This window comes from Hydra viridissima, unplaced genomic scaffold (genome assembly GCF_058129835.1).
Source record: "Hydra viridissima isolate aposymbiotic clone 2 unplaced genomic scaffold, HvirCarnegie_v1 scaffold_12, whole genome shotgun sequence".
NCBI classification, from domain to species: Eukaryota; Metazoa; Cnidaria; class Hydrozoa; order Anthoathecata; family Hydridae; genus Hydra; species Hydra viridissima.
This window is the reverse complement of record NW_028324311.1, coordinates 13628251-13650080: the sequence shown is the minus strand read 5'-3', so window position 1 is coordinate 13650080 and position 21830 is coordinate 13628251. Positions and strand designations below refer to the sequence as shown.

At 27.4% G+C, this 21830-nt stretch overlaps 2 protein-coding genes and 1 long non-coding RNA gene across 4 annotated transcripts; all 3 read left to right on the top strand.

Moving 5' to 3' along the window:
• The first annotated feature begins 387 nt into the window (after window positions 1-387).
• LOC149881385 (uncharacterized) lies at window positions 388-2427 on the top strand. The gene is made up of 3 exons (XR_016445914.1): window positions 388-822; window positions 912-989; window positions 2185-2427. It is a non-coding gene; the product is annotated as an uncharacterized LOC149881385 (long non-coding RNA).
• A 7473-nt stretch (window positions 2428-9900) lies between these two features.
• LOC149881384 (uncharacterized) lies at window positions 9901-10233 on the top strand. Its single transcript, XM_090069075.1, has one exon. It carries the CDS (start codon window positions 9901-9903, stop codon window positions 10231-10233), a length of 333 nt encoding a protein of 110 aa, XP_089925201.1.
• Window positions 10234-13109: 2876 nt separating this feature from the next.
• LOC149881383 (uncharacterized) lies at window positions 13110-18128 on the top strand. Of its 2 annotated transcripts, XM_090069235.1 has the most exons (6): window positions 13135-13533; window positions 13699-14117; window positions 16438-16701; window positions 16896-17084; window positions 17283-17573; window positions 17718-18128. In XM_090069235.1, exons 1-6 carry the CDS (start codon window positions 13446-13448, stop codon window positions 18024-18026), a joined length of 1560 nt encoding a protein of 519 aa, XP_089925361.1. In that variant the 5' UTR covers window positions 13135-13445; the 3' UTR covers window positions 18027-18128. The 2 variants fall into 2 exon arrangements, with proteins under 2 accessions (XP_089925360.1, XP_089925361.1); XM_090069234.1 differs by having other exon boundaries at window positions 13110-13533; window positions 13699-16701.
• Window positions 18129-21830: the final 3702 nt, after the last annotated feature.

Genomic DNA, 21830 nt, shown 5'->3' with positions numbered 1-21830 from the left:
TTAACTGTTTTTATTATTTATTATCAAATCATAATCATTTTTATCATTTATATAAATTATAACAACAATAAGAACAATAATAAGAATAAAAAACAAATTTAAATGTACAAATTAATGTAAAAATTATAATAAAGTCAATATAAATAAGTGTAGATAACACTATTTATTTATTTATAGTATCATTCGTTGTTTATATATCCAGCGAGCTAAAATGAAACATGTCAAATCATTTTGTTTTCTCAATTTATAACAAGCTTTGTAAAAAAAAACTTTTTATAAACTTTGTGAGAGTTTATAAAAAGATGTTAGCACACATGAGTGTAGAGAAGAATCGAACATTAAAGAGAAATCAAAAATTAAAGAAACTACAGGCCAGACTAGATCTTTTCGATGTTTTTAAATGTAAGCAATCTGATGCTAGAAATGTCATAATTTGACGTCACCTTCACTTATCAATATAGGCTCGGTTCTCTTAAATTGATTTTCAAAGTGACTTCTCATAAAACAGCTTTAGAAATATTTATTTAAAAACAAAAAATGATTTTCTCAAAAGCAAAAAAACTATTAAGAAAACCAAAGTTTTTTAAAAGTAAAGTACATCCTTCTGATAGCACAAGTAAGCCGCTGGAACTTGATTCGTTCGCAACAGATCGATACGATTCTTTTTTAAACGAGCTGGAGTGTGAATCCATCTTTGAAACAGCATTGTCAGAAATCGGCACTTGCTCTTCGAAAACAGACGACAAGTATCTTGCTGATACTACTAAGAAACAGGGAAACTTCAGAGCTTCTGCTGTATCCCACATTACCAACTTGGGCGCGGTAAAACGTCTGCTGTCTTTCACTCTTTATAAATATATGCTTTGTTATTTTTGTAACATATCTTTAACATATCTTTTATGAATAATTAGAATATGAGAAAGGCTATGAGAAAATTGAACAATCGTTGCGCAGCAAAAAGAATTCACCCGATTGTTCAAAGTGATTAGGTAACCGTTTTAACATTCCAACATGCACGCCTGATAGCCTTAACAATATCAAGAAAATAATATTAAAGGCATTATTAATAACAACAATAATATAAAAGAAATTTTTTAATAAGATTCATTTCAACAATAATAAGAATCAGGAGAATATTAATAATACTGTTATTAATATTCATATAAGTAGTAATGATAATAATAATAATAATGATAACAATAATAATAATGAAAATAATAATAATAATGATAATAATAAAAATAATAATGATAAAAATATTAATAATCATAATAATAATAAAAATGGTAATAATAATAAACATGATCACAATAACAATAATGATAATAATAAAAATAATGATAAGATTAATATTAATGATAATAATAATATTAGTGATAATAATAATATTAATGATAACAATAATAATAATGATAATAATAATAAATAATGATAATAATAAAAATTAAGATAATAATAATAATAATAATAATAATAATAATAATAATAATAATAATAATAATAATAATAATAATAAGAATGATAATAATAATAATAATGATAAAAATAACAAAAATGGTAATAATAATAATCATGATAATAATAATAATAATGGTAATAATAATAATGATAATAATAATAAGGATAATAATAAAAATAATGATAATAATAATAGAGAAACAATAGTAATAACAATAATAATAATAAATATAATAATAATAATAATAATAATAATAATAATAATAATAATAATAGTTATAATAACAGTATTATTATTAATAATAATATCAATAATAATAATGTTAATGATAATAGTAATAAGAATAATAATAATAAAAATAATAGCAATAATAATAATAATAGTTATTATTATTATTATTATAATAAGAAGAAGAATAAGAAAAGAAGAAGAAGAAGAATAAAGATAATAAGAATGGCAAGAACAATCAAAATAATAATACTAACAATTATAATGAAGAAAATATTAATAATAATAACAGAAACAAAATAACAATATTAATAACAAAAAAAATAGTAAAAACAAAAACAATAGTAACAACAATAATATATATAATAATAACAAAAAGAATGATAATTATGGAGATCAATAGATATATATATTATTATTCAGTGTTTTAGATTACTAAAAACATTAGCACTCTTCCTTTTTGGTACTTAAAAATGCATTTTTAACTATATATTTAGAAGGAGAGGAAAGCAGCAGACGTTATACCGCGCCCATATCGGTAAAGAGTGAATCAGCAGAAGCTCTAAGTTTCCCTTTTTCTCAGTTGTATCGGCGGTGTATAATGCGCCTGTTTTCGAAGAGCATTCCTTGTTTTCTGACAACGCTTTTTCAAAGATGGACTCACTATCCAGCTCATTTAAAAGTGAATCGTGTTGGTTTAAGGCGAACGGTTCAAGTTCCCGTGGCATACCTACGCTTTCCGAAGGATGTTTTTTTTTTTTATAAGAAACTTTGGTTTTCTTAAAGTACTTTTTTAAAATTAAAATTTCAAATATTATAAATCAGTTCATTAAAACACTAAGATGTTTTTAATATTTTGAAGATTTAATGAGCGGTAAGTTTAACTTTAACAGTAGTGTTATTGCAATACCAGCTTTAAATAATACCAGTCCTTGGACTAAGTGATGATCGGAATGCATTTGCTATGATTAAAAGCCTGGGATGTTTAGTTTCTTGACAAGGGTTAAAGCGGCTCGGTAATCTAGTGTCTAGTTATTTACTAGCTCATGAACATGGAATTATAAACAAGATTGGGTAAAATTCAAATAAAATTAAAAGGAAATTTTATGTAATATACCCAAGTACCCATTGAAATCATCAGGGATTTACGAATTGATTTTTTTCTTTTATCCGAAAACAAAATAATCTGTTATAAAAATTTGCTTATTGTAATTTTGAAAAAAAGTATTGTGATTACTTATCTTGGTTCAATTGCGCCCTGTTTTTACAATTTTTATTATTTTTCTTACTGTTATTTTATCAATGTTATTACTATTAATAATATCTTTACGATGATTGATATTATTTTTTTGTATGTTCTTGCTATTCTCATTATCTTTAATCTTATTCTTCTTTACATTCATATTCTTATTTAGTCACCTGGTAACTTTTTGTTACTAATTTCAACTTGAGGAACTCAACGATTCTTCTCGACCCTAGAAAGATACAAAACTATTGTCCGTAAATTTCTGAGTAAAGAGCAGAAAAAACCCGTTTTTGTTTATGGGAGGGGGGGGGGGGGAAGATGGGGGTATTCCTACACTCCGTACTGAAAATCTAGGTACAAATAAAGAATCTTGGGAAAAGTCACTGTGAATGTTTATGAGAAATATTTAACCTATAAGTACTTACATGGGCGCCGGCAGGATTTGTTAAAAGAAAGGGGGGGGGGGGGTGATGGCAAAATAAAATTCAACAGTGACATTTCAAAAACTACATAAACGCATCAATTAATGAAGTCATTTTATTAGACCAGTGACAAAAAAAAATTAAAGAAAATGTAAAAAAAAACAACATAAGAATTAAATCATTGTTATTCAGTAAATAGAAATTGTAGTTGTCTGCGTTCACTGCCAAACTTATTTACAACTTGTTCCATAAATTCAGATTTTCTGGAGCGTATTTTTTCACGATGCACGCTCAGCATGTAAAGCCCAGACAAACGCTCATAATGCCAATGCTAAATTATTCTTAACAATGCTAATTATATAATAATATAATGATTAGTTAAAAAACGTTAAATGATTTATTAAATACAAATTAAACATATTCCAAAAAACAAAACAAAAATTAAAATACAGCAGTTTAATGCAAATTAATCAATTTAAATATATACAATCATAGCAGCCGAGAGAAATTTTGGGTCCTGGGGAAGTTTTCTTAAGGGGCCCTCATTTATGATCAATTACATACCCAGGACCAAAAGAAGCGTGCTCTGGTCATTGAAAATTAAAAATAAAAGTTATTTAAATCTTTTAAAAGACAAAACTATTTAAATCTTTTAAAAATTATTTTAAAAAATTATTTGTACACACACGGGGCCATTTTCCTTTTTTTTTTCTACTCTCCTTTTTGGTTTCTATACTTCTCCTTTATCTATTATTTTTTTCTATTTATTCCTTTTTTATTTTTCTATGATGTATTTCTACCATTTTTTATTAAACTTTCATTCAAACATCTTTTTTTTAAAATATGCCTTTATAAAAAAGCTTCCGCCATCGTGGAAGTTATTGCATTTGATAGTAATATTTCATTTAAACTGTGGTCATTTACATTACGGTGAGTAAACTATAAATGAGTTAAATGGATGAGATATCGAAATAAAATCTTTTAACAGTTCAAAGAAATTATGTGAATATTAAAATTTGTTAGTTTGCTTATCAAGGGCGGAGAGGCAACTGCCCCAACTTGCCTCTGCTGCCGGCGCCCATGAGTTCTTAAAAGATGATAATTACATATATTTTTATTGATAAACGTGTTTTTAAGTTTAATTTCAACAATTACAAGTTCTTGATTCACAACGTATCATATAGTAGTTTAAAAGATTTAAATGTCATGAAATCGAGTTCTAGAATAATTGTAGAATACAAATTATCCTCAAAAGGATTATGCTATAATCAAACAGTAAAAAATCAAATTGTAGAATACCATTGAATGAAAAACAAACATTCCCTTTTAATTTTATTTGAATTTTACCCATTCTTGTATATAATTCCATGTTCATGAGCTAGTAAATAACTAGACACTAGATTATCGAGCCGCTTTAACCCTTGTCAAGAAACTAAACATCCCAGGCTTTTAATCATAGCAAATGCATTCCGATCATCACTTAGTCCAAGGACTGGTATTATTTAAAGCTGGTATTGCAATAACACTACTGTTAAAGTTAAACTTACCGCTCATTAAATCTTCAAAATATTAAAAACATCTTAGTGTTTTAATGAACTGATTTATAATATTTGAAATTTTAATTTTAAAAAAGTACTTTAAGAAAACCATGATAATAGTTATAATAACAGTATTATTATTAATAATAATACTGTTATTATAACTATTATTATTATTGTTATTATTATAATATTTATTATTATTATTGTTATTACTATTATTTCTCTATTATTATTATCATTATCTTTATTATTATCATTATTATTATTATCATTATTATTATTATTTTCATTTTTATTATTATTATCATTATTATTATTATCATTACTACTTATATGAATATTAATAACAGTATTATTAATATTCTCCTGATTCTTATTATTGTTGAAATGAATCTTATTAAAAAATTTCTTTTATATTATTGTTGTTATTAATAATGCCTTTAATATTATTTTCTTGATATTGTTAAGGCTATCAGGCGTGCATGTTGGAATGTTAAAACGGTTACCTAATCACTTTGAACAATCGGGTGAATTCTTTTTGCTGCGCAACGATTGTTCAATTTTCTCATAGCCTTTCTCATATTCTAATTATTCATAAAAGATATGTTAAAGATATGTTACAAAAATAACAAAGCATATATTTATAAAGAGTGAAAGACAGCAGACGTTTTACCGCGCCCAAGTTGGTAATGTGGGATACAGCAGAAGCTCTGAAGTTTCCCTGTTTCTTAGTAGTATCAGCAAGATACTTGTCGTCTGTTTTCGAAGAGCAAGTGCCGATTTCTGACAATGCTGTTTCAAAGATGGATTCACACTCCAGCTCGTTTAAAAAAGAATCGTATCGATCTGTTGCGAACGAATCAAGTTCCAGCGGCTTACTTGTGCTATCAGAAGGATGTACTTTACTTTTAAAAAACTTTGGTTTTCTTAATAGTTTTTTTGCTTTTGAGAAAATCATTTTTTGTTTTTAAATAAATATTTCTAAAGCTGTTTTATGAGAAGTCACTTTGAAAATCAATTTAAGAGAACCGAGCCTATATCACCATGTAACAACATTTTTGTTTATGTTAATTTTTTAATGTTTCTTACATAATTTTTGTATGCTGATTTCAGTGGTACCATTGGTTTTTCTCTATCATCAAGATTTCCTGAGAAAAAGCATAAAGTATATTTCGGAGTTTTCGTATATGTGTAATGCAATTAAAACATTATATATATATGCTGATTTTAACTATATTCGTGTGTTTATTTTCAGTTTAACTAATTACAACTGTTACATGAAGTGGTGAATATGTCTAGTAGATCCTGCAAGCTTTGTCCTGACTCATTCTGTTATGTTTGTGGTTACTATATTAGTCCAACACAAGCTAAACATAAGATTGTCAGTGGTACAAAATTCTTTACTGCATATCATGCTTATTTTGGCATGGCTATGGGAGATCAGGACAAATCGTGGGCACCACACTACAGTTGTGGTAGCTGCAGATCAACTCTGGAAGGATGGCTGCGTGGAATCCGAAAGTCAATGCCCTTTGCGATTCCGAGAATATGGAGAGAACCGACGAACCATCATGATGACTGCTTTTTCTGCATTGTTGACATTTCAAAGTATAAAAAACCGAAAGATAGGCTGACTCTAGTTTATCCAAGTACACCATCTTCTATTGGACCAGTTCCACACAGTGATGAATTGCCTGTTCCTACTCCACCTCAATCCGAAGAAGCAGCTGCATATCATTCTGAAGTAGACTCACCGGATGAACTCAATGATGACTGTGATTTCAGGGAACCGAATGATTCACCTCATTTCCCTATCCAACAAGAACTTGATGACTTAGTACGAGATTTAGGTCTCACTAAATCAAATGCAGAACTTCTGACATCACGTTTGAAAGAATGGAATTTATTAGATCCAAGCTGCAGAACCTCGAAATACCGAAAAAGACATGAAACATTCGCATACTTTTATGTAGTATCAGAATCACTGTGCTATTGTCATGACGTTCGTGGTCTTTTCAATGACATTGGCATTGTTCACAATCCTGAAGAGTGGAGATTATTCATTGACAGCTCAACAAGAAGTCTAAAGGCAGTTTTGCTCCATAACGGAAACCGATTTCCTTCGATTCCAGTAGCTCATTCCGTTCATCTAAAGGAAGACTATAAGAACGTGAAGTTGTTGCTTGAGAAAATCAACTACGACAGTTACAAGTGGGATGTATGTGGAGACTTTAAGATGCTAGCATTTCTTCTCGGTCTGCAAGGAGGATACACAAAGTACTCGTGTTTTCTTTGTTTATGGGATAGCAGGGCTGCAAACCAGCACTTCACAAGACGTGAGTGGCCAGTGAGAGAACATTTACAGCCTGGTTCGCACAATGTTATTAATCAATCTCTGATACCTGTTGAAAAGATCTTACTACCACCCCTTCACATTAAACTTGGTCTTATCAAACAATTTGTCAAAGCATTAAACCCAGATAGTGCAGCATTCCAGCATATTCGGCAGATGTTTCCAAAGGTGTCAGATGCAAAAATTTCAGCAGGTATATTCGTTGGTCCACAGATTAAAGTTATGTTGGCATGTAAGGAGCTTGAGGACAAAATGTCTGCTGTTGAAAAAGAAGCATGGACTGCATTTAGACATGTTGTTCATAGCTTTTTAGGCAACAATAAGAGTGATAACTACAAAGAGATAGTGGAAAACTTAATTGTACGGTACGCAGATATGAAATGCAGAATGTCAATAAAGCTGCATTACCTGCATTCACACTTGGAATTTTTCAGACCAAATTTGGGTGATGTGAGTGAAGAGCACGGGGAACGTTTCCATCAGGATATTCTTGCAATGGAGAAAAGATACCAGGGCAGATGGGATGCAGCTATGATGGGTGACTACATCTGGTGTTTGATACGCGATGACGAGAAACTTCATAAAAGAAAACCTCGTTCTACTGTTCACTTTTAGTGTTTTTTGAGATTGTGAGAGACTGTTACAATACAATATAATGTAACATGATTGCAAAACGATTTATATTAATTATATGTTTAATTGATTTTTTTTTTTTTTACGACCAAACGATTGATGCAATAAAAAATCCAATGTCATATTCAGACTCAGCATACTCAAATTAATTAAGAAACATCAAAAAACTTTGATAAACAGAAATTTTTTTTTTTTTTGTTACATTGTGTATTGATAAGTGAAGGTGACGTCAAATTATGACATTTCTAGCATCAGATTGCTTACATTTAAAAACATCGAAAAGATCTAGTCTGGCCTGTAGTTTCTTTAATTTTTGATTTCTCTTTTTTTTCTCTACTTTTCTCCATTTTTTTTGCGTTCATTTTTCGTTTTCTTAAAGTTATGCTTACCACTAAACAACATTGTGCACTCTTAAAACTGACGATATTTGGCATAATTATTTAAAAAAGATGAAATTCCTTTAGTATTCTAGTTTACAAAAATTGAGCACCAAAATAAGTTCGATTCTTCTCTACACTCATGTGTGCTAACATCTTTTTATAAACTCTCACAAAGTTTATAAAAAGTTTTTTTTAACAAAGCTTGTTATAAATTGAGAAAACAAAATGATTTGACATGTTTCATTTTAGCTCGCTGGATATATAAACAACGAATGATATTATAAATAAATAAATTGTGTTATCTTCACTTATCTAATTTGACTTTATTATAACTTTTACATTAATTTGTACATTTAAATTTGTTTTTGTTCCTTTTATTGTTCTTTTTGTTGTTATAATTTATATAAATAATAATAATGATTATGAAATGATAACAATAAATATAAACAGTTAAACAAATGCTAACAAGATAAACAAAATAGAGAACAAAATTAATAGCAATAAGAATAATACTTAAAATCTATATAACAGTATTATTTGCATAAAGTACCATGGTTTTGCTATAAATATTTTGGAATCATGATGTTCCAGCATAAATTGCTATAATCGCTATCAGTCTCCCTTCACATAATAAAGTTGCAGTTGTATTTGTTGGTGTACTACCTGTTTCCAGGGAAGATGTTATTTACCCAAGAGGTCATCCTGTTAAAACTCTATCAAGTATGTCTGCCAACTTAGATCCTATGGTTTATCCTCTATTCTTTCCAAGGGGTGATGCTGGTTGGCATAATCAATTGGTTCACAACCCTGAACGTGCTGCATTGGTTAGAAATCATGTTACATTTTCTCAGTATTACAATATAAACTTTCAGTTAGACAATTTTTTTCTTCACTCTTTTATGGCAAAAAACTGTTTCATCAATATGCTATTGATGCGTATGTTAAAATCAAAGGCCAGCGCCTTGCTTTCATCAGAAATAATCAAAACAAACTGAGAAGCAACCAGTATAATATCTTACATGAGCATGTAAAGAATTAAATGCAATTGATAGGTTGTTAAAAGATATTTGCAACAACAACTTTCCGTTCTGAGGAAAAATCATTCTTTTTGGTGGTGACTTTACGCAAATTCTGCCTGTTGTGAAAAGAGGACAACCAGCTGAGATAGTAGAATTGTGTATAAAATGTTCTTTGCATTGGCAATTGGTGCAGAAGTTTGCATGAACTGAAACAATGAGAGTACAAGATGGGGAAGGTGAATTTTCCCAATGGCTACTAAAACTTGGGTATGGAACAATACCTGTCAAAGAGAAGGATCCTTATAAAAGATGCATTAAAATACCAAATCAGTGCATTATTAGAGAAAATGAATCAGTTGTTGAAAAGATTTTTGGAGATGCTGATCAAAATGATTATTCTAAATGCGTGATTTTAACACCAACTAATGTTGATTCATTATCAATCAATGAAGAAGTGCTTAAAAGTCTGCTGGGTAAGGTCAAAATTTAAGTAAGTGTTGATCAAGTTGATACTGATGACCTTAATGAAAGAAATGACTTTCCTGTTGAGTGTTTGAATAGTTTAACTCCTTCAGGTATGCCACCTCATTGTTAAAAATTGAAAATTGGTTGTGTAATAATGCTACTTAGATATTTAGATCTCAAAGCTGGGTTATGCTATGGTACTCGAATAAAAGTTTGTGCTCTTCAAAATAATTATATTGATGCAGAGGATTTGACAAGTGTTTCTGGTGGTAAACAGGTTTTTGTTCCTCAAATTCAGTTGGCTCCATCAAGTTCTAATTTACCTTTTGTTCTGAAATGTCGTCAGCTTCCTGTCAGATTGGCTTATTCAATGACAGTTAATAAAAGTCAAGGTCAAACATTTAATAGAGTTGGGGTATTTCTCAAAAAAACCATTTTTCTCTCATGGTCAACAATATGTTGCATGTTCAAGAATGAGAGCATTTAATAGTTTGTTTTTCAAAATTAATAAACATCTCATTCAAGGTGTGGCAGGTGAAAAGTGTTACACAAATAATGTTATATTTTCTAATGTTCTTAATTTATAGTCTTAAGATTTTTATTTTGAAAATTTACTGTTTGTAAGTTGTGAGCACATTTTGTTTGTATAAATTTATTTATTATTTTAATATACATATATATTTTTTATAGTTTTTGATAAATATATTTGTCATTTAATATTGTTATAAAATGTGTTTATATGTGTTATATAAAACCATATTTGTTTATAGTTGTATATATGTTTAAATTATATTGTTTCCATGTTTTCAAAGTGGTGTGACTTGGGATTATGTTGAGCAAGATTGAAAACCTTGCCAGCCAAGCGATGTATTTATAGCAGAGGTGTGACTTGGCGGCATTTAGTGTCAGGCAGTGTTACTGCTTAAGAGCTAGGTTGTTTTGTGTGGCCTTTTTAATTATTCTGGAAACACTATGTCTGTTAATGTTTAGCGTAATGTGTATGAGAGAGTATGCAACCTTGATCTTTAAATCTAGGGTGTTTAAATGTCCTAAGTTTGAAGTAATTGCATAACAAATATTGAATATAAAAACAAATATACTTTTATGTATTTATATGTTTAGTAAAAAAATAAATATAGTTAACTTTAAATTGGTTTTCTAATTTTGACTTTCATATTTTAATTTGGTTTGTTATTTTCGCTGGATTTTAGGATCAAGAGTGGAAATATTCTATTATGTGCTATTGTTGTGATGTTTTGTGTTCAAATTCATTTTTAACAATAAACACCTTCATGTTGGTGTCTATTGTTAAAAATGAATGATAGGTAGTTTCATTATTGAAACTTACTGCTTTTATTTATTTACTTAAAGCCAAGACAACATTATGCTAAAAATGCAATTTGTATCTTAATTTGATTTTTATATATATATATATATATATATATATATATATATATATATATATATATATATATATATATATATATATATATATATATATATATATATATATATATATATTAGTATTGTTAATCCTTTTGTACTTCGAAATAGATTTTATAGTTCAGTTTTCGATAAATGTTTATATTAACTGCCATGTCAAAATAGGTTACTATAATTAGGTAAATCGATTTTCGGTTTTTATGTGGTGTTTTTTTTTGGTTTTTTTGGTTTTTTGGTTGTTTTTTTTGTTATGGTATTATAATTCTTTTTTTTTTTCTTTAAGATTTACGATTGACGCATACGAATTATTAAAAATACCTGATTATCTTTTATTGTAAATTTTTGTCAGTTAAAATGATATAAATATATGCAATTAGTTCAATTTTTAAAAATCTCTATTTTATTCCTAATTATTTGTTGTACGTAACTTTGGGGATCTTTTTAAACGGGTGGGTTGGTGGGGGGTTATGATTGTAGTTTTGCGCATTTGTCAAATATCGAGTTACTTAAATTTTATAAGGCGTTATTATTCTGGTAGAAGGTCTTGATCAAAAACTTGATAACTCTTAATAAAGATAAATCTATTCTCCTTACCACCATTAAGGCAAAAACGGGGAAGGGAGGTCCTCTATTAGTGTCAAACTATTAGAGAAAATTAAATTTCGAGTAACAAAAGGAATTTTTAATAAATGGTAGCAAATAACCGTTTACTAAAAATTATTGAAACAAAGAGGCCATATGTAAAAATGGTCAGATTAGTGCCATATATAGCAATAGTCAAATGGTCAGATATTTGGAATAAATTTATTTAGTTGTGTGCATTTAACGTTTTAAAGAGAATTTCCTTTGTTAAAGAAACATGTATCAAGGGGATGCCAAAGTACTATTAATTCATGTAAAATTTACGCTCGCTTTATATTAATCTTATTATTTAAAGTTCACGTTATAAAAATATAACACGAATTTAGCTTTACTTTTTCGTCAATTTAAAGCATGAGGAAGTATTATTATTTTGTGTCAGTAACTAAAAACGTATTGTTTTGAACGAAGTAATGTCGAGGAAAACGGTTCTGCCTTACACTGATATGACCGATTTCAGTTGTAAATTACTCAAATAATGTTGATGATTGGTAAATTATTTTACCTCCGCATATTTTTTAATTTGAAGGCGCTTTTCTAAAAGGGTAATAGTTATGGTTTTGCAACTTTAAATTGTGGAAAACAGCCACTATAAATTAACAGACCGACCATAACCCGTATTACGGGTTGCTTTTTTGCTAGTTGTTATTATTACTACTGTTCTCATTATTGTTGTTATTATTATTATTATTTTTAATATTATTTTTTAATTCTTAATATTATTATTAATATTTTTATTATTATTGTTAGTATTATTATTTAAACTTTCATTTTGATTATTTTTGTTGTTATAGTTAATTTTTTTTCATTATTATTATCATTATTGTTGTTGTCATTGTTATTTTTACTATTGTTCTACACAGCAAAAAACATAACGCAAAAATAACGGTTACATAACGGTAAACGAAAATTTTGGCGTTATGTTTACCGTTATGTTAAGTTCAAATAGTGTTGAAAGTGTTATAATGCGTAAATGGTGCTTAAATCATTAGTATAGTAATATATATTTGCAAAGCGTTATGTTTAACCGTTATGTTAAACAGATTATTTTATCAGTAAAAAATAGCGCGAGTTTAAAGAATCTTTGCAATTTTTGTTTATAAGGTCTTTACTGTTTAAGTTTTCTTATTTTATTTTCTCAAGGTAGTTACTTCTTAGCATTTAAACGACATTTGGGTTGTTAATAATTAATATTATATATTTATTTATATTATTAATATTATTTAATAATATTGATAATCATAATAATAATAATAATAATAACAATGTATGTATGTATGTATGTATGTATGTATGTATGTATGTATGTATGTATGTATGTATGTATGTATGTATGTATGTATGTATGTATGTATGTAATATTGCTAATTCAACTATTTTCTTGGTCCCTTGGAGGCTTCAAGATATTAGGAGTTCACTGTATTTGTATGTTGCTTAATAATGTTCTTTACTACTATTTATTTAATACTTACCATTTTTTACTTATTACTATTCTTAAAATTAATTTTATTTTATATTGCGATTATTAAATAATGTTAAATATACTATTTGTGTAATTTAAGTTTTCTAAGTAATAATAACTATATTACTGATTTCTACAATAATTAACAGTTCAAAATGATAAAGGCTGTTGTTGTCAAGTATCTTGGTGAAAAGAAAATTGTTCTTGCTAGTAATAGCAATATTGCAGACTTTTTAACTAATGGTAAGCTTATTTTTTAATGCACATTCTTTGTTTATTCAATCTTCTTTTTTTTTTTAATCAATCTTCAAATTCTTTACAGTTCATTTTTGTCTTCATACTAATCAAGTTATTATATATGCCAAAAACAATGGTTGAGCTATTTAATTTAAAATTATACTTTTTTAGCTTCTAAAAAGTTTGATAACAGTGATATAAGTGGCATCATGTGGAATGGATGTGAAGTCGATTCTGAAACATTTGTTGCCATTTTAAATGAACAAAATCTAGAAGTGGAAGTTGTATCCTTAGCAAAAAATAATGAGCTCAGCACTTTTGTTCAAAGTTTAAAGGGATTTTCTCCCGTTAAAGCTGTTTTTTCAGCTGTAGATAGACACTCTGATCCTGTTTCATTCGATTTTAACAACCAACAATCCATTATTCCTCAACTTCCAACTGAATCAACATTATACCAAGACTCTAATTATGAAGATGTACTTGAGGATTTAGATGTGTCTTCAAGATCGCAAAATTTAAGTTTAATATCAACTGCTGCACAAGTTGCTGAACCACCAAAATCAAGTACTGAACCACCTGGATCTCAAAAAGTAATTTTATCTTGTTCTAATTGTAGTTTTCAAACAAGTAAACAATATGTAATGATATCACATCTTAAATTACATGGTCAGGAAGGTTCAGTTGTATGTGAAAACTGTTTTTCAAAATTTAAAAGTGTTAAAGGTTTTAAACTTCACAATAGAAATTGTTTTGCTCCTTTTGATACTGAAATTGAAGTAGTTAACAATAATAATGATTTTAATATTGAAAAACCGGATGATTTTCAATTTTTGAAGGAGAATAGAAAAGATCAACTTGCTGCATTAGCTCTTCATTTGCGAGGAAAATATCAATGCTCTGAAAATGTGGTAAACATTATTTTTTCAAGCTTGCAAAATATTTTTAATAATAAATCACAAAATGAAGAGATTTCTACAATTTGTAAAGAACTATCAACAGAATATTCTAGAACAAGATATTTTCAAACTGCTTTTAAAATGCCACAAATTCAGTTAGTATACAAAAACAGTTTACATGGATGTTTTATTCCATTTAAAGAAATACTTCAGTTTATTTTTACATCAAATGAATATGATAAGTTTCTAGAGTATTCTTCAGAAATACCTATCTCATTGTATTCAGATGATTTAGGTGTAACTAATCCAATAGGCAAATCTAGAGGAGAGCACAAGTTGTGGGTTTTATATTTTCAGTTGTTAAACATTCCGCAATGCTGCTTAAGTAAATCTTTCTCAATATTCCCTTTAGCAATAACTGGTTCTAAATCTGTTAAGGTAAAAGGCTTTATGAAATCTCTTCTTCTTGACTTGGTACAATCTCTAAATGAACTATCATCGATTGATTCCTCAACTTTAACTAATGCTAATGGTAAAAAATTCATGGTAAAGTTAAAACACTTTATTGGAGATTCATTAACTTGCAATGCAATTGCTGGTTTTAAAGAGGGTTTTAGCAAGAAAGTTGTTAGGTGCTGTAGAGTTTGTAATTCAACCAGGTCAGAAATGTTAGTTTATAATAAACATTCTCAGTGTAAAATAAGGAGTTTAGAGGAACACAAGATGAGAGTCAAAGAACTAGATAATTCTAGTCTTCCCCGAGTTGAACGTTTAAAATGGTCAAAGCTATATGGCGTTCAATCTAACAGTGTTCTATCTGAAATTAATGAATTTGATGTGACAAAGCAAGTTCTTTTTGATCCAATGCATGATTTGTTAGAAGGTGTAATACCTTTGCAGATAGAACTTTACTTGAATCATGGGGTTTTGAAAGGTTTTTTTACAATAGATAGCTTGAACAACTTTATAAAATTGTTTCAATACCCAAAAGACAGTGAAAAACTACCTGCAATAGTAGATTTGGTTATTAAGGGGAAATTTGGCAGTGCTCAAGTTCTTTCTATTTGTTGTATTTTACCAATTTTTTTAAGAAGTATCACTATTGATTGTCATTTCTTGTGTCTTATTAAGCTGCTGCGTATTCTTCAAATGTGTCTCTCTCCAGTTACCACTGAGGCTTACTTCGTCTCTTTAGAAGAAACAATTGCAGCCCATCATACTCTTTTTATGAATTTATACCCAGATAAGTTTATACCAAAGCTTCATTTTCTTATTCATTATCCTGAGCAATCCAGACAATTTGGTTCACTACGATACCACATGTGTATGGCTTTTGAGAGGAAACATCAAGTAATAAAAAATGTTAGGCATTTTAATTTCAAAAATATGCCTTTAAGTGCTATGAAGAGTATGGTTTTAAACACTGTTGCATCTTTTTATAATTCTTTTGGAGAAATTAGTAATGGAGTTCTTTGTGAATTAAATCAAGTTACTATTAAAAAAAATATTGTTACCTGCATCCAGATTAATGGAATTAAATACTGTCCTGAATCGTCTTTATGGTTTCATGATGGTTTTCAATCTTCTGCTTTTATTATTAAAGAAATTCAAGTAAAAGGAGAAAAAACAGTATTTATTACCTCACAGCTTCAGTGCCTTAATTACAATGTGTTACGAGGTTTTTTTACTGCTGTTGAGGACAACACAGTTCCTTTTAGAACTATTGCAGCTGAAGGCTTAGCTTTTCCTTGGCCAGCATTTTATTTTAAAGAAGGGGATATTTTCTATATTGTTCCCCCAGCATTGCCATTCCTTATCATATAGTTGCATTGAAATTTTATAAAAAGTTTATATTATTTGCAATAAATATGATTACTTTAGTCTAATTTGTTTTCTTTATTTTGTCAACTTTAGTAGTTGTAAATGCTTTCTTTTGTCAATTTTCACATGATGATACAAAATGTTTTTTATTATTCCTATGTTTTTAACATTTACATTAATGATAAATTTTTAGATTAACAGAATCCCTTTTGATGGTGATATTAAACAAACTCTCATTGATTTTTTTCCACCTCACATTAAACTATTTCTGAGCAACAAGTTTTCTATTGAAGATAAGGTGATATCTAGAGAGCTAATGTCTTGTTTATTAGCTTTTTGCTGTTTGCATGCGCCTAATCATAATAATATCAAAAATAGAATATTGTTACGGAAAATATTCTTTGCAAAGTTAAAGTCTACTTCCATTTCTTTATATCCTTCTTACAGCCATAAATGGGTAAGAATCACGTCTTTGATACTATAATATTTTTTATTTTTTTAAATTTGTAATATTTACTATTTTAATATTCATTTTTGATCTCCTTCCTTTTCCATCATTTTTATATTTTACTTCAGATTTTCAAATTTGCTGCTGTATACATAAATTGTTTGATTCAATTTATTTAATTAAAGTTTTTAATTTTCTATTAGGATTTCTTGTTCAAAAAGTTGCCTAATAATTATCGCCAAAGACAATTTAGTATATGTCATAGTTTAAAGGTTAAGCGATTTCCTCATTTTTCTGTTGTAAATAGTTCCATCAATAATAGTAGCCGAGCAGTAAATCCAATTTTGTCCGAATCAGTTGTAGATAAAGAACAGCTATTACAAGATGTTGAAGTAAGATTTTTTCTGTGTTTATTAATTTTTGGATAAAAATGATTTCTAATTCTAATATCAGAAATTATAGTCTAGTTAAGTAAACTTAGACGCAAAAAATTTTGAAATGTTATAATTAATATTAAGTGTCTGGTCATTACTTTATTTTATTAAATAGTTATAAAATAAGGAATGTATATAACTCTTTCTTTCACCTAGAATGAACTTAATAAGAAAAAGCCATCACTTTCAACACTGTCTATTCTAAACAGACATCTTTTTAATAACGAGACTTATAGTATATTTCCGAAAAGAGTTACATATGCTCCTGGATTGATGCTGGAAGAAGCGATTCGTTTGTATCCTATTTTTAAAGATTCGTCTCTTAAGATTCAAAAGATGTTGATTTGGATTTCTCCCGATTCGCAAACCCATACTGAAAGTTTAATGCTGCTCCAGAAATCACTTATTTCTAAGAAGACAACTGATAAATTGTTTATGAAAGTTGATGTAAATTTTATTTTATTTTTTTTATTTGGTATTAAGCCAGTTCTATAAAATATAAACTTAACATTGATTCAAACCCATTTAATGTATTAATAATAGTTTCTTTTTTATGGTTGCAATACTTATTTTGTATTTATAATATTTTAGTGTGATTCAATACATGAATACTTAAGAGTGCCAAGCTTGTATGGTCCACAAGTTATCTATAATAAAACGGAATATGGAGTAAGGAGTCGTAGAGGTGTCGAGATGGATGTTCAGCCCTTGATCAGTACATGTGAAATGGTGGTTGTTTTGATGGCCGTTTACTATTTGCTAGATTTGACATATCCTTCTTGTTTTGGGCAGCTTCTGGGATGTTTGCAAGATATTTGCGGCTTCGGACGATCAGCTTTACTTTCTAAAAAATGCATTTTTCTTTTGCAATCTTTTTACAGCAATGTGAAGTATTTTTGAATTAATAAATGTCATTAAGTTAATTTCTTCAATTATTTTGTAAATAATTTTCATGATTATGAAAAATAATTTAACATAAATATATTAGGAAATTAAACTGGATGAATTTGTTTTATTTTTTAAATTAACTTTTATAAACATAAAAAATGTTCAATGTTAGTTAGTTTATTTAGCAATTTCTGTTATTAATCATGGGTTTCAAAAAGCCTACTTTAAAATAATTATAATTTGACATTACGGGTAACATAACGGATAAATACCCGTTATATCAGGTTTTAAACATAACGGTAAAATACGCGTTATATAACGGGAGTTTTCCTCTCACATAACGGCTAATTGGCGTTATGTAACCGTTATGTTCAAGGCAATTTTGCTATGAAAAAACATAACGCTAAAACCGTTATGTTATTTTCATACATATTAAGTATTAAACATAACGGCAATGAACCGTTATGTGCTAGGAAAACTCCCGTTATGTTTTTTAAAAATATAACGGGTTTTTTATTTACTGTGTAATTATTGTTATAATTATTATTAATATTATTATTTTTAATATTATATTTTAATTCTTAATATTTATATTATTATTTTTATTATTATTTATTTTTGATTAATATTATTATTTTTATTATTATTTATTTTTGATTAATATTATTATTTTTACTATTATTTTTTAATTCTTAATGTTCTTATTAATATTTTTATTATTATTATTATTAGTATTATTATTTAAACTTTCATTTTGATTATTTTTATTGCCATTGTTATTATTTTTGTTGTTATTACAATTATTTTTATTTAATTTTATTGTTTTTTTTATTAGTATTGTTTTTATTAGTATTTTTGTTATTGTTTTTATTATCATTTTTATTATTATCTCTATTTTTATTTTTGTTACTATTTTATTACTTTTGTTAAGTTTATTATCATTAATACAAAGATTAGTATCATTAATATTATTGTTTTTATTATTATTATTATCAATATTAGTTTTTATATTATTATGATTATAATTGTTACTGTTGTTATTATTATTATTTTTGTTAGCATTATTGTTATGAATATTATTACAATACTTATTATTACTTATGTTTTTGGTATTATTAGTTATATTATGAATTTTACTATACTTTTAACAGTTACTTATAATAATAATACTGTTATATAGATTTTAAGTATTATTCTTATTGCTATTAATTTTGTTCTCTATTTTGTTTATCTTGTTAGCATTTGTTTAACTGTTTATATTTATTGTTATCATTTCATAATCATTATTATTATTTATATAAATTATAACAACAAAAAGAACAATAAAAGGAACAAAAACAAATTTAAATGTACAAATTAATGTAAAAGTTATAATAAAGTCAATATAAATAAGTTTAGATAACACAATTTATTTATTTATAATATCATTCGTTGTTTATATATCCAGCGAGCTAAAATGAAACATGTCAAATCATTTTGTTTTCTCAATTTATAACAAGCTTTGTTAAAAAAAACTTTTTATAAACTTTGTGAGAGTTTATAAAAAGATGTTAGCACACATGAGTGTAGAGAAGAATCGAACTTATTTTGGTGCTCAATTTTTGTAAACTAGAATACTAAAGGAATTTCATCTTTTTTAAATAATTATGCCAAATATCGTCAGTTTTAAGAGTGCACAATGTTGTTTAGTGGTAAGCATAACTTTAAGAAAACGAAAAATGAACGCAAAAAAAATGGAGAAAAGTAGAGAAAAAAAAGAGAAATCAAAAATTAAAGAAACTACAGGCCAGACTAGATCTTTTCGATGTTTTTAAATGTAAGCAATCTGATGCTAGAAATGTCATAATTTGACGTCACCTTCACTTATCAATATAGGCTCGGTTCTCTTAAATTGATTTTCAAAGTGACTTCTCATAAAACAGCTTTAGAAATATTTATTTAAAAACAAAAAATGATTTTCTCAAAAGCAAAAAAACTATTAAGAAAACCAAAGTTTTTTAAAAGTAAAGTACATCCTTCTGATAGCACAAGTAAGCCGCTGGAACTTGATTCGTTCGCAACAGATCGATACGATTCTTTTTTAAACGAGCTGGAGTGTGAATCCATCTTTGAAACAGCATTGTCAGAAATCGGCACTTGCTCTTCGAAAACAGACGACAAGTATCTTGCTGATACTACTAAGAAACAGGGAAACTTCAGAGCTTCTGCTGTATCCCACATTACCAACTTGGGCGCGGTAAAACGTCTGCTGTCTTTCACTCTTTATAAATATATGCTTTGTTATTTTTGTAACATATCTTTAACATATCTTTTATGAATAATTAGAATATGAGAAAGGCTATGAGAAAATTGAACAATCGTTGCGCAGCAAAAAGAATTCACCCGATTGTTCAAAGTGATTAGGTAACCGTTTTAACATTCCAACATGCACGCCTGATAGCCTTAACAATATCAAGAAAATAATATTAAAGGCATTATTAATAACAACAATAATATAAAAGAAATTTTTTAATAAGATTCATTTCAACAATAATAAGAATCAGGAGAATATTAATAATACTGTTATTAATATTCATATAAGTAGTAATGATAATAATAATAATGATAATAATAATAAAAATGAAAATAATAATAATAATGATAATAATAATAATGATAATAATAAAGATAATGATAATAATAATAGAGAAATAATAGTAATAACAATAATAATAATAAATATTATAATAATAACAATAATAATAATAGTTATAATAACAGTATTATTATTAATAATAATACTGTTATTATAACTATTATCATGGTTTTCTTAAAGTACTTTTTTAAAATTAAAATTTCAAATATTATAAATCAGTTCATTAAAACACTAAGATGTTTTTAATATTTTGAAGATTTAATGAGCGGTAAGTTTAACTTTAACAGTAGTGTTATTGCAATACCAGCTTTAAATAATACCAGTCCTTGGACTAAGTGATGATCGGAATGCATTTGCTATGATTAAAAGCCTGGGATGTTTAGTTTCTTGACAAGGGTTAAAGCGGCTCGATAATCTAGTGTCTAGTTATTTACTAGCTCATGAACATGGAATTATATACAAGAATGGGTAAAATTCAAATAAAATTAAAAGGGAATGTTTGTTTTTCATTCAATGGTATTCTACAATTTGATTTTTTACTGTTTGATTATAGCATAATCCTTTTGAGGATAATTTGTATTCTACAATTATTCTAGAACTCGATTTCATGACATTTAAATCTTTTAAACTACTATATGATACGTTGTGAATCAAGAACTTGTAATTGTTGAAATTAAACTTAAAAACACGTTTATCAATAAAAATATATGTAATTATCATCTTTTAAGTACTCATGGGCGCCGGCAGCAGAGGCAAGTTGGGGCAGTTGCCTCTCCGCCTTTGATAAGCAAACTAACAAATTTTAATATTCACATAATTTCTTTGAACTGTTAAAAGATTTTATTTCGATATCTCATCCATTTAACTCATTTATAGTTTACTCACCGTAATGTAAATGACCACAGTTTAAATGAAATATTACTATCAAATGCAATAACTTCCACGATGGCGGAAGCTTTTTTATAAAGGCATATTTTAAAAAAAAGATGTTTGAATGAAAGTTTAATAAAAAATGGTAGAAATACATCATAGAAAAATAAAAAAGGAATAAATAGAAAAAAATAATAGATAAAGGAGAAGTATAGAAACCAAAAAGGAGAGTAGAAAAAAAAAAGGAAAATGGCCCCGTGTGTGTACAAATAATTTTTTAAAATAATTTTTAAAAGATTTAAATAGTTTTG

Coding starts and splice junctions, on each gene's coding strand:
- LOC149881384 (XM_090069075.1), top strand. CDS start 9,901: ATGCTACTTAGATATTTAGATCTCAAAGCTGGGTTATGCTATGGTACT.
- LOC149881383 (XM_090069234.1), top strand. CDS start 13,446: ATGATAAAGGCTGTTGTTGTCAAGTATCTTGGTGAAAAGAAAATTGTT. Junction 13,534..13,698: donor TGCAGACTTTTTAACTAATG/GTAAGCTTATTT, acceptor ATACTTTTTTAG/CTTCTAAAAAGTTTGATAAC.